General features: G+C 44.3%; 1 protein-coding gene across 1 annotated transcript in view; it reads left to right on the plus strand.

The window, feature by feature from the left end:
- Positions 1-14,015, plus strand: part of LOC127631479 (conserved oligomeric Golgi complex subunit 6-like) — a 109,606-nt gene that overhangs the window by 41,289 nt on the left and 54,302 nt on the right. The window contains exons 5-8 of the mRNA XM_052109610.1: positions 2,864-2,975; positions 3,829-3,911; positions 4,844-4,914; positions 6,506-6,599. Of these exons, the coding sequence (XP_051965570.1) occupies positions 2,864-2,975; positions 3,829-3,911; positions 4,844-4,914; positions 6,506-6,599 (360 nt within the window). The remainder of the gene's footprint in view (positions 1-2,863; positions 2,976-3,828; positions 3,912-4,843; positions 4,915-6,505; positions 6,600-14,015) is intronic.

The following is a 14,015-nucleotide window of genomic DNA, read 5'->3' on the forward strand; positions in this document are numbered from 1 at the left end:
TGTAGCCGGATAAGGGGGATTTAGCTGCCTCGCTCCCCTAAGGAACTTTATGATCAAATCATGTTTGCCTATAGAGATGCCGGTTTCAGGTGCATGATATGCAGAGATAGTTGCTACATAAACTTTGAGTGTTGACCGAGTGAGCCCTGCAACCAATCACTCTTGAAGAAATGTAAGAATTTCAGGAATGGGGCAGTTCACTGGGTCTTTGCCACATGAAAAGCACCAATTAGTGAACATATTCAATTTCAGTGCATAAAGGCGTCTCGTAGATGGCACTCTAACTGGTACAAAGGTGTTCATCACCAAGTCAATTCTGGTACATTTATTGCGCTCTGTACACAGATTCCACAGCTTGGGCTGAGGATGCCAGATTGTGCCCTGCGCTTGTAAGAGGAGATCCCTCCTCAACGGTATTTCCCATGGAGGGCCATCCAGAATCTTTATAATTTCCATAAACAAGGACTGATTGGGCCACTTCGATGCAACCAATAGAATCGTTTCCTAGTCCTCTTGAACTTTGCATATGACAGAGTGAAGGTGGCACACCGGGGGAAACGCGTATTTGTGTTTCACAGGCCATTTTTGGGCCATTGTGTCCACTCCTAGCAGAGCTTGGTACTTGGAGTACCAGAGGGGGGCATTCTCCGCGGATGCAAATAAATCGATCTCCATTTTGAAGAATATTTCCCAAATGAAGCCTCCATTCACCTGGCATCGCTCCTTGGTGTGACAACAGCTCTGCATTGTAATTCAAACAGCCTGGGACATATGTCGCTCGTAGGGAGAGGAGATGGCGCTCGAGCCACAGGAAAAGGTGCCTCGGCAGGCTTATCATTGTCATTGAATTAAATCCGCCCTGGCGATTTACGTACACCACCACCGTCATGTTGTTTGACTGAATCAGCACATGGTGATTCTGTATCTCAGAATGAAAAGCCTTCAGGGCTAGAAAGATGGCTTACAGTTCCTGGTGGTTGATGTGCCATGCCTTCTTCGCACCTGTCCAGATTGTTTAGCAGAATGCGATTGTGTGCGCATCTCATGCAATGAATGTTTTGCTCTTTTGTGAGAACATTCTTATTGAACACAATGCACTGAAACAAAATTTCTGTGCATTGACACAGAGTGGTGATAGCATCCAATACAGACCTCAAGTGTGATTTGTAATGATTAATTTCCCCACCTAGTGAATTTTGGAGGGATTAAAATAATTTGGATGTCACAGACCACACAGGACGGTGACAGCATTCTATATACACACCTTGAGTGTGATTGTCTCTCAGAACGAGGTCGATTCGAGAGCGAAGCGTCTTGAGACTCATGATCTCACAGTGAGAGCCAATCTGTCTCCATAAGAGCTGCTTCGGTGTGGCCGCAGCCCAAGCAACAAACACAACTCTCATGACCGTCTGATGACTGGATGTGACAGTCACACTTGCGAAATGAGATCTTTAAAAAGACGCATACACGCAAGCAGCCCTTTTGTGATATATATATACCCACAATCTCAACAATAAACTTATAATGTTACAAAAAACCTGCAGAATCACTGCAGGGATTCAGGATGCTGAAGTGCCCCGTTCACCAGCGAAGCGTCAAGTGGCGAGGCAGAGTAGATGTTAACACTCCTGGAACACTGCAGGGGAGCGGAGAGTCTTCTCGTTGCCATGAATATCCCACCTGCTGACTCGTGTATGTCAATGGCGAAGATGTAGAGGGCTTCTAGATGAGAGAGATGCTCGCAGTCTTGAAGGAAGATCATTCTGAGGAATGGTGTTCGCATGCCCTCTTTTATACCGAACAGCTTCGTGCCTAAATGGGCTTAAACACCATAGCCAATTTTAGAATTTGCATTATTGTAGAAGGGTTTCAACTAGGTTGTGTAGAAGGACACTCCCCATAGAGTTAACTTAGTGACTCAATTTCAAGTGAACTGAATCTTAAGGGAACTCTTTTCCTGGTGTGGAAAAGAGGTGAAAACATACGTACATTATACAAACTTTACAATTTATGTGATAGATTTTTATTTTTTTTACATTGAGGTAATGATAATAACATATTGACCATTATTTCTCGCATTGTGGCCATGAGAAGTGGTGGTTAAATGTGCATAGTTGTCATGCATGAAACTAATGTCACAATGTAAACAAATCTCAATGGTCCTAAAATGGGTCCTTAATTTTTTGTATTTAAAATATGATTTATTTTTATTTTGGAGTAAAATAGGACCAGGACATTTTCTTGACTGGTTTAATGAAAATTACTTATTTATTTACTTTAATAGGCTGTTTAATGGCAGTATAAATTGTGACAACTCACCCCATATAGTGTGTTGTGAGTATGTGTAATGTAATTGAACTGAATCCTTTTAGGATTTATGTCTGAAAATGGAGATATTGAGAGGAAAAAATATGAAAAAGCAAGAGAGCTAAATCAGCAGTGATTTGCTCTTTAAGCACCCCAGTCATCAGGAGTGCTATTGTTCTGATGACACACTTATAGATGTGCTGGTATTCTTGTTCAAACAATGTAGCCATGAGACCATTTACCTTTTTGTGTTTTTTTTTTTAGATTTCATCTTATTGTTCTCTCTTCTAAAAAAAGACCTGCAGCTGATATGTAGATGAAAGTCTTATGATATGTTTATGTCAAGTGTTGGAAGCGTGCATGTGGTTTTGTTTTTGAGTTGAGTAATGCTGCCATCTAGTGTAGACTCATAGTAATTACTTAAAATAAAAAGTACTTGCCAATGTCAAAGAATGAAAGAATGACCATCAAGAAACAGAATTTCCTCCTGATGAAATTATGAAATTGCTATATTAAGTTAGTTTGTATTATAACTGCATGTTTCTCTCTCTAGCCATCAGTTGGAGGTTCGAGGTCAGGTGGCCCAGGCATTTCTGTCAAAGTTCCAGCTGTCCACCGCTGAGATGGCCACATTACGCACTGCTCGAGATGGTCCTGTGACTGAGGTGATCTCACATCAACATCATACAACAGATCTCTCTAACTCCCACAAAATCAGCCACATCATGACATTTCTTTGGCCAGCAGTATTTCCATCTTAAATGATACATTAGATAAAGATGATAAATACATTTTTATTAACTTCCACTTGTCCCGACAAGTTAGATGGCGTGGGTAGCTGACCATATATTTGTCCAGAAACATTTCTTAATTTAATCTTCCAGTGTTCGCTGGAACAAAAAAAACAAACAGTAGATGAGTAATCCCAACTGACAATTTTTGGTTCTCAAAACTTTCTTTTTGTTAAATAAAATAATAAAACCTAAAAATAACCAAGTTCAGAATAAGTTCTTATTAGTTTGTCATGCCAACTCCTCCCTGCAATGTTCTAGGAATGTTACATTATGGTTATAAAAAATAAAACCTAAACAGATTGTTCCTAGAATGTTAGGAATTGTAAAAAATAAATAAAACAAAGGTCAACCATACACTAACGTTTGGGGAGCATTCTGTATTTGCTGGGATGCCACCATTTTTTTAATTATAAATATTTTTTGAGAAATTTGCTGTTCGCTGGTGGATGAAACTCTTGCAGACTAATGGAAAAATACATTCAGCCTGAATCAACATTTGTAGTTTAGTTCTGCTGTCCACGTTTTTAATTCATGTCCATTGTAGGCATCAAAGTATATTTTTCAATAAAAACATGAATTTACAAGACACACTAAGCCTCTCTGGTCTCAGGATCAGGCCAGTCGATTTAGTATCAGAAAAGGGACAACATGACTTTTAAAAAAGTAATGTGTTAAGCTGTGATTTAATGCTGGTGTGTTAAACTCATTGTGTTTTACTGTGTAGGACTTCTTCAGAGCTCTGAATCGTGTGAAGAACATCCATGAAGATGTGAAGATCCTACTGAGAACCAACCAGCAAACAGCAGGGTGAGAGAAAGAAAGAAAGAAAGGAAAAGTAAAGAAATGAAATGAAATGAAAACATTAAACAAAAGCAATGTTTCTGTCAAAGTTGAAAATGTAATTATGCAAAAAGTCAGAATATCACAAAACTATTTTTAAAGCAGCATTTCCAGCCCATGTTTTTAAGAGAACACAATCGGAACACCCCACCCCACGGTCAACAACTTTGGGGGTGTTCTCATTTAGAATCACATATACCCCCCACCCCACACACACACACACACACACCACTCCAATGCAAAGTATCAATTTTATTGACGAGCATCTACTGTGTATTCATTTGAAAATTCTATTTGAATATTTGCGCATGTCAACAAATAACTAAATGTTTCCACTTAAAGCTAACCTATAGGTTTTCATGCGCATTTCGGAAACTGTATTCATGTCTTGGTGTTTTTATCTTCAATGCTAGAGACCAAAATTTGCGTCCAAATACTAGCGATGGGCATTTTAGAGTATTTTTGTAGTCGAGTACTCTTACACACACTAACATTACTCATAAGATAAAATGTAAGTATAAAATAACATTACGTGATATTTTAATTCTGTTTGAGTCACAAACATTACCAGAAAAGTTTCAAAATATGGTAACTTCAACAAACTGCTTTTCTTTTGGGGGACAAAAATGAACTTAACAATATGCATTAATAAAAAATAAAAAAATCTTTTTTTGTTTTGTTTTTTTAATAGTAAAAACCAAAACAAAACATTTGCACTCACCAAAAAAAAAAAATCAGGAAGTGATGGAAAAGAATGGACAGTCTAAAGAGAATGTCTTGAAGTTCCTTTCTGACTAGATCAGTCTGTGTGTATTTTTCAGTGTGTTCACGTTCTGTGGATGTGTTTGGTGTCTGATCCACTGTTTAACACTGAGTGATATCTGTGTGTTTATTTGTAGGCTGGAGATCATGGAGCAGATGGCTGTGTTACAGGAGACGGCTTATGAGCAGCTCTATCGTTGGGCTCAGAGTGAGTGTGTGCTCTGGACCACACACACACACACACACACACACACACACACAGACACACACACACACACACACACACACACAGTTCGTGTGAGAATGTGGAAAAGAAAAGTGACTCGCAGACTTATAAAACTACAGCTTTACATTCATGATGACATAATAATACAGTACTTGAAAAGTTACACTATCCAATTCTTGCATAATTATCTAAACAATATCACACAAGCAGAAGAGCTCTTGTAGGGAGTATCAGTATCAGCCTCAGGTTGCCGCAGGTAATCACAGGCTGATACATGGAACAACTGCACGATTGAGAGTGTGACATTGATTTTATTCAACAGTTCAACAAACAAGTAAATAACATAAAATAACTTACGTTTCAGACAAAAACAGGCCAGTTAGTTTGTCCTTCTCTGGCAACAAAAAATAGTTCCAGAAGAAACCAAAGTGTCAAGCACAACTCGCTTTCTGCTTTGCACTGAAACTAGAACCAGTGGTGTTTAGTTCGTAAACAAATCAGTGTTTTTGAACAAATCTTTTAAGTAAATGATTCATTCTTCCATCATTTTGATGTTTAATACATACATTTTTAATAAATCAGTTAAAGGAATAGTTCACCCAAAAAAAAAAAATTCTCTCATGGTTTACTCAAGCTACTGGCATCCCAGATATGATGACTGACTCTTCTACAGAACACAAATGAACATTTTTACTTAATATAATATACAATTCTTCAGCTCTGTAGGTCCATACAATGCAAGTGAATGGGTGCCAACATTTTGAAGCTCCAAAATCCACATAAAGGCAGCATAAATGTAATCCATTAGACTCCAGTGGTTAAATCCATGTCTTCAGAAGCAATATGATAGGTGTGGGTGTGAAACAGAGCAATATTTAAGTCATTTTTTGTCATAAATTCTCCTCCCTGCCCAGTAAGGAGAAATATGCAGGAAGAATGTGAATCATTAAAAACAGGATGAAAAAGGACTTAATTATTGATCTGTTTCTCACCCACACCTATCATATCGCTTCAGAAGATGTGGATTTAACCACTGGAGTCTTATGGATTACTTTTATGTTGCCCTAATGTGGATTTTGGAGCTTCAAAGTTTTGGCATCCATTCGCTTGCATTGTATGGACCTACAGAGCTAAAATATTCTTCTAAAAATATTTATTTGTGTTCAGCAAATGAGAGAAAGTCATGCTTATTTGGTATGGCATGAGGGTGAGTGAATGAGGAGAAGAATTACATTTTTTGGGTGAACTATCCCTTTCACTCAATCATTGAATTACTCACTCATAACATAAAAGACACTTATTTGTCACCATTTATTGGCATAAATATGCAATCTCCAGAATTAGTCACTGAATTGATCAGCACATTGAATCAAAATGACAGATAAGCCAAAATCCTCACCACTATTTTGAAAGACTAGAACACAGGGAATCGGAGTGATGCAAAACAGTGAAGCGTCCCAGAACTAATGGTTGTATAAATTGTTACTTAAAGGATAACTTATAGATGTTTCTCTTTGTGTCTCTGTCTTTCCTCTCTGTGTTCTTTTATCTCTCTCTCTTTGTCTGTCTGTAGATGAGAGCAGAGGGTTGACTCAGGAAACTTGTGATGTTTCTTCAGTGTTGAGTCAGGCAATGGAAGCCCTCCAGGACCGGCCTGTTCTTTATAAGTGAGTTCTGTCCCACACAGCACACACACACACACACACACACACACACACACAGCACATACACACACTCTCTCTCTCTCAATCTCTCCATCATTTATTTTGCACTTCTGCATTGAACTGAATGAATGGCTGCAGTGGCTGCTTAGAAACATCCATCCATCCATCCATCCATCCATATTTACTTTTATTTATTAAGTTAATGCAACTGTTACACTTAACACTTAAACGTCACACGTTTTAGCATCAGACTGGTGGGATAAAATCGCTTACATGGCTCTCTGGATAACTTGATTGGTCAGTCGCAGCATTGTTTAAGTTGTTTAGATGTAAACATGTTAAAAATACATACCTTGCACCTTGAATATATATGAGTGTACACAAATTTGATCATTCATTTCCAAAAAATTTTTTCAATGTTTTAATATTTTTCAAGAAAAAAATAAATACAACAAATTTAAATGATCACAAACTAATAATAAGTTTTCTTAGGGTTATTCCATTTGACCTGAACAAAATTTATTTTTTCATTAAAATGTCAAAATATCTGATTTCATTTATTTTATTTTATTTTAAACTTCTCATGCGGTCTAAAGGGATCCTCGCTTTATTTATTTATTTTTTTATTTTTACATATGACACAATGGCTACCTGCATGATTTTGAATTGCTGGGCAAATATTTTTTTGAATATTAAATATATTTTTAAACAAAACATTGTCACTATTATTTTGAAGAAAACACTATTATGTTTTATTATTATATCCAACTATTTATGCCATCTTGTTTTTTTTTTTAAAGAAATTATTTTAGCATTTAATGACTTATGTTTTTATTTATTTATTTTTAATTTTTTTTGTATATCTCCATACTGTTGCAACATGATTTTGGATTTTCATCATAGTAGACGTTTATTCAAGTTATTGTTGTCTTTGAATTGCATTTTTTTATGTATTTTTTAATAACTTGAAAGATTCAGCAAAAAACAAAACAAAAACAATGAGTGTCATTGTCTTTATTTATTTGGTAAATAGCTGTGTAATAAATGGGACAATATGCAATAAGCCGGGGTCACTCTTGCAAAATAAACCTCTTTAGAGTGATAGAAGACCCCTCCACTTCACGTTGTGTTCCTAATCGCCCTGTTGTTTACTTTGACATAATGACCGACTGTCTGTACATAATCCCAATTTTTACTCAGCTGCTTACCAAAAAACGTACATTACTAAATGGTCATGAAATTAATTTAAACCATTTACCAAATATTTACCAGCTGTGTTAAGTTACATCCAATATTTGAACTGATATCATGCACGGCTAAAAAAACGAATCCCATTTGCATTCATTTGGTATCTGTGCAGAAATACCAGGATGGGATGTGAAGTAACTATTGAAGACAATATTTTGGATCTTTTTTTGTCTGAACTAGTCCTGTCCTCTCATATAAGCTGCATTGAATCAGGTAGCATTTCCACTTTTGCGCCACAAAGTGTCTCACCCGTCCACGTTGAAGCAGTTTCACGAGCACCGTGTTTACCTTTCTCTGAATGTACATTATGAATGGTCAGACTTCCGAAAGGGAAAACAACTGTCAGGATTGATAAGTGTGTTTGAGTTAATGAACAATGTTAATAAAATACAATAACAACTTTGTTTGCATGATGAATGTTGAATGAAATAACATCAAGATTCAAAGTAAATAAACTCACTTCAGTATGTTTTCAATTCATCAAGATATGTTACACAACCTATTTTGGTGAAGCCCTCACAGTTTTAAACACACTGTTATTTAAATATTGCTAAGGCAAACGTCACTATTACTATTGCTACAACCAGCTAGAACAAACCCCAGCCCCTAACTATTACACGTAGACACATAACTCAAATGATGTTTGATACATTCACGAATGATACCTCAAATAGTGTGGCTTGTTGAGGGGAGTTATGCTTTTACTTAAAATCAGACTTAAAAACAGACCAAAAAACAAATAAAAAAATCCCATTGTTGCATTGAAAGGGAATCCAATTAATATCTAGTGACCAGAAATGTGGGCTCTTTTTCCCTGACCAGAAAGCAACACCTCAATGTACCCAAAACAACTGCATAACAACATGATAACTACCACTCAGAACACCTTAGCAACCACATTGCAATGCCCTGACAACCCATAACACCCTAGCATCGTGGCAGTAACTTTTGCACAAGCAAGCATCACTGACATTTTTTTTCAGAATTACTTTAAGGGTTGTCAATATTTTTGTTTTTAAATCAAAATAATTACATGGTATTCAGATTAATTAAACAAATTAATCTTGATAAATTGCACAAAGCGATATTTGCTGAGAAAGCACCCCAAATAAAGGTAATTCAATAATATTATTGATTTATTTTTATTTGTATTGAATATTATATGTAATATAATAAATATAATTACAATAACATAAAATATTTAAAATATTTTTTTATTCCTTTCAAATTTTTTATAATTAGTTTATTTTTGTTTTATAAATGTATAATTAATAATCACACTGAATTAACACTGTAACGAACACAAGTTGAGACAGTCACAATGTTGGTTGAAAACCGCTTTATTAAATAAAAAAGCAGTCCAGACAAACGTACAAACAAGGGGGCAAATCCAAGGAAGAGTAGTCGTGGGAAGCGTAGGGTCAAAAGCCGGGGAATCAAAGAGATGAACAAGGGGGCAGATCTAATGAGGGAGGTGAACGATAGCGGGAAAAACAGTTAACAAGTAGGGCGATGAACTAGACGAGACTAGCGGGAACAAAGACAGGGAAACGAGAGGAATAGGGAGTTGGCAAACTAAGGGGATAATCAAGAGTGGGGAAGTCAAAACTAGACGTGACTAGCGGGGGTCAAAACACGGGAATCTAAATACAATAACCAACCAGAGTGAGACGAAAGGGCAGTGATATATATAGGGGCGAGTGCAGGTGTAAACAATGACAGGTGACGAGACGAGTGCAGGTGTAACTAATGTGTGGGGACAAGAAGCGCGTGAGTGCAGGTGTAAACAATGTGTGAAGGTAGGAAGCGCGTGAGTGCAAGTGGTCATAATGTTTAGGCTGATAGCGAAGTGCGAACATGAGTCAGAGGGGGAGAGGGTTTACGAGCGAGAGCTCAGTATAGCATAACGAGCGTGAGTGCTCGAGGGAGGAAAAAAGAGCGTACGCTGGGGGCGGAGCGGGAAGTGTATGTGTGCGTGTGTGAGGAAGCTGAGATGGGGCAGAGGAAAGGGGTTCGTGACAGTACTCCCCCCTCTGAATAGGACGGCTCCTGACGGCCGCGCTCGGCTGCGAGGAGTGAGAGGGGACAGAACGAGCGTGTGAGCTCGAGGGGACCGAACGAGCGTGTGAGCTCGAGGGGACCGAACGAGCGTGTGAGCTCGAGGGGACAGAACGAGCGTGTGAGCTCGCGGGGAACAGAACGAGCGTGTGAGCTCGCGGGGAACAGACCGAGCGTGTGAGCTCGCGGGGAACAGAACGAGAGTGTGATCTCGCGGGGAACAGAACGAGAGTGTGATCTCGCGGGGAACAGAACGAGAGTGTGATCTCGCGGGGAACAGAAAGCACAAAGGGAATGAAACAGTCCATCGGGGTCAATGGGCAGTTTAAGGCAAGGTCAGGGGGAACATAGTGGACAGGCGGGTGGTCGGGAGGTCTAGGGGACAGCCATAGGGCAGAGACTGGGTCAGGAGGTCTGGAAGGCGACTGGAGGACAGGGACTGGGTCCGGAGGTCTGGAAGGTGACCACCGGACAGGAATAGGGTCCGGAGGCCAGGGAAGAGGCCACAAGGAAGAGGAAGAGGGAAGAGGCCAGGGAAGAGGCTCCCTCTGGTCAGGAGGCCACCGGACAAGGTCAGGAGGCCAGGGAAGAGGCCAGGGGGTAGGGAGAGGAACGGTCACAAGAGGAGCAGGCAAGACCCAGTGAGGAAAGGTTTCAGGGGGCGGAGCCGTGAAAGGCGGAGTCGTGGAGGACTCCAGGGGCGAGGCCCTGGTGGGCTCTGGAGGTGGAGCCGAAGGAGGCTTTAGGGGCGAAGGCCTGGAAGGCTCTGGAAGTGGAGCCGAAGGAGGCTTTAGGGGCGAAGGCCTGGACGGCTCTGGAGGTGGAGCCGAAGGAGGCTCCAGGGGCGAAGGCCTGGAAGGCTCTGGAGGTGGAGCCAAGGGGGGCTTTAGGGGTGAAGGCCTGGAAGGCTCTGGAAGTGGAGCCCATGGAGGTGGCGCCGTAGGAGGCTCCAGAGGTGAAGCCCTGGAAGGCTCTGGAGGCAGAGCCGAGGGAGGTGACGCCGTGGGAGGTGGCGCCGTAGAAGGCTCCAGGAGTGAAGCCTTGGTAGGCTCTGGAGACAGAGCCGAGGGAGGTGACGCCGTGGGAGGTGGCACCGTAGAAGGCTCCAGGAGTGAAGCCCTGGTAGGGTCTGGAGGCAGAGCCGAGGGAGGTGACGCCGTGGGAGGTGGCACCGTAGAAGGCTCCAGGAGTGAAGCCCTGGTAGGTTCTGGAGGCAGAGTCGAGGGAGGTGACGCCATGGGAGGTGGCGCCGTAGAAGGCTCCAGGAGTGAAGCCCTGGTAGGCTCTGGAGGCAGAGCCGGGGGAGGTGACGCCGTGGGAGGTGGCGCCGTAGGAGGCTCGGGAGGCGAATCTCTAGAAGACTCTGGAGTCTTAGGGAGCAGAGCCGTAGGAGGCTCGGGAGGCAGAGCCATAGGAGCCTCTAGTGGCCGAGCCCTGGGAGGCTCGGGAGGTGGAGCCGTAGGAGGCTCTGGAGGGGGAGCCGTAGGAGGCTCGGGAGGCAGAGCCATAGGAGGCTCGGGAGGCAGAGCCCTGGGAGGCTCGAGAGGCTTGAGGGGGGGAGCCTTGAAAGACTCGAGAGGGGGAGCCCTGAGAGGCTTGAGAGGGGGAGGAGCCCTGAGAGACTCGAGAGACGAAGCCCTGAGAGGCTTGAGAGGAGGAGGAGCCCTGAAAGACTCGAGAGGGGGAGCCCTGAGAGGCTTGAGAGGGGAGGAGCCCTGAGAGACTCGGAGGGGCGGAGCCCTGAGAGGCGGAGGAGCCCTGAGAGACTCGAGAGGCGAAGCCGTGAGAGGCTTGAGGGATGGAGCCCTAAGAGACTCGAGAGGCGAAGCCGTGAGAGGCTTGAGGGGCGGAGCCATGAAAGACTCGAGGGGCGGAGCCCTGAAAGACTCGAGGGGCGGAGCCGTGAGAGGCCTGAGGGGCGGAGCCATGAAAGACTCGAGAGGCGACGCCGTGAGAGGCTTGAGGGGTGGAGCCATGAAAGACTCGAGAGGGGACGCCCTGAGAGGCGGAGGAGCCCTGAGAGACTCGAGAGGCGAAGCCGTGAGAGGCTTGAGGGGCGGAGCCATGAAAGACTCGAGGGATGGAGCCCTGAGAGACTCGAGAGGCGAAGCCGTGAGAGGCTTGAGGGGTGGAGCCCTGAAAGACTCGAGGGATGGAGCCCTGAGAGACTCGAGAGGCGAAGCCGTGAGAGGCTTGAGGGGTGGAGCCATGAGAGACTCGAGGGATGGAGCCCTGAGAGACTCGGAGAGGCGAAGCCGTGAGAGGCTTGAGGGGTGGAGCCATGAAAGACTCGAGGGATGGAGCCTTGAGAGACTCGGAGAGGCGAGCCGTGAGGGGCTTGAGGGGTGGAGCCATGAAAGACTCGAGGGATGGAGCCTTGAGAGACTCGAGAGGCGAAGCCGTGAGAGGCTTGAGGGGTGGAGCCATGAAAGACTCGAGGGATGGAGCCTTGAGAGACTCGAGGGGGGAAGCCGTGAGAGGCTTGAAGGGTGGAGCCCTGAGGGACTTGAGGGGTAGAGCTCTGGGAGGCTCGTGAGGGGCCCTTGGAGACTCGTGAGGCGGAGCCCGGGAGGGCTCAGAGGGGCGAGCAGAACCCGGCAGAGCCGTGGGAGACTCTGGGGGCGGAGCAGAGGTCTGCAGAGCCGTGGGAGACTCTGCGGGACCCTCTGCGGTCTTGAGCACAAGACGAGACTGGGGAGAAGGGGCCCTCTTCCTTCTCTTACGTCTTCGGCCAACAGGGGACGTGGCCATGGGGACGGTCGAGGCTACAGGCCCTGGCTCGCTGACCGTGGCAGACATGGGCGCTGGCTCGTTGGCCGTGGCGGGCATGGGCGCTGGCTCGTTGGCCGTGGCGGGCATGGGCGCTGGCTCGTTGGCCGTGGCGGGCATGGGCGCTGGCTCGTTGGCCGTGGCGGGCATGGGCACTGGCTCGCTGGCCGTGCCAGGCTTAGGGACTGGGGCCGTGTCAGGCCTCGTGACTGGGGCCGTGTCAGGCTTCAAGACGGGGGTCTTGGTGTGGAGCGCTGGTTCAGTGTCTGCCTCCCCCACAGTGAACGAGGAACCAGAGTACAGTAGGGCGAGGTCAATAAACTGAGCCAGGTTAAGGGGGCAGCGACCACCAGGCATTAATGATGAGGTTGGCTCATTCAGACCACATTGAAAAATGGTCTTCAGAGCCACCTCATTAAAATTCACCTGGTACGCCAGGACACAAAAATCCATAATATAAGCCTCCACGGTTTGGCTCCCCTGACGCAAACCCACGAGTTGGGCCGCTGGGTCCATAATGTCGAGGGCGGGGTTATGAGTTACATAACCGCTGCCTTGCATAGAAACCCCTTGGTCTGCGTCGGAAGAGCCATAAAACCTCTCCGGGGGTGGAGAGTTCACGGCGCTCAGACATGCATAAACGGGCTCAGGGGCAGACACAGGTGAAACCGGGTAAAAAAAATCAGAAATAGCGCATACCTGCTGCCCCTGGGCCGTGAGCGCGTGGTCATCTCTCCACACTGTAGCTCCGCGCGCCGAATGTGACGTGCACCTCCGCTCTAGTGAGCTGCGCGACTCCTTAGCGCGGGGCATTGTGACTGTCAACGGTGAGGTTGGTTATTTTGTAACGAACACAAGTTGAGACAGTCACAATGTTGGTTGAAAACCGCTTTATTAAATAAAAAAGCAGTCCAGACAAACGTACAAACAAGGGGGCAAATCCAAGGAAGAGTAGTCGTGGGAAGCGTAGGGTCAAAAGCCGGGGAATCAAAGAGATGAACAAGGGGGCAGATCTAATGAGGGAGGTGAACGATAGCGGGAAAAACAGTTAACAAGTAGGGCGATGAACTAGACGAGACTAGCGGGAACAAAGACAGGGAAACGAGAGGAATAGGGAGTTGGCAAACTAAGGGGATAATCAAGAGTGGGGAAGTCAAAACTAGACGTGACTAGCGGGGGTCAAAACACGGGAATCTAAATACAATAACCAACCAGAGTGAGACGAAAGGGCAGTGATATATATAGGGGCGAGTGCAGGTGTAAACAATGACAGGTGACGAGACGAGTGCAGGTGTAACTAATGTGTGGGGACAAGAAGCGCGTGAGTGCAGGTGTAAACAATGT

Source organism: Xyrauchen texanus, chromosome 38 (assembly GCF_025860055.1).
Source record: "Xyrauchen texanus isolate HMW12.3.18 chromosome 38, RBS_HiC_50CHRs, whole genome shotgun sequence".
Lineage (NCBI taxonomy): Eukaryota > Metazoa > Chordata > Actinopteri > Cypriniformes > Catostomidae > Xyrauchen > Xyrauchen texanus.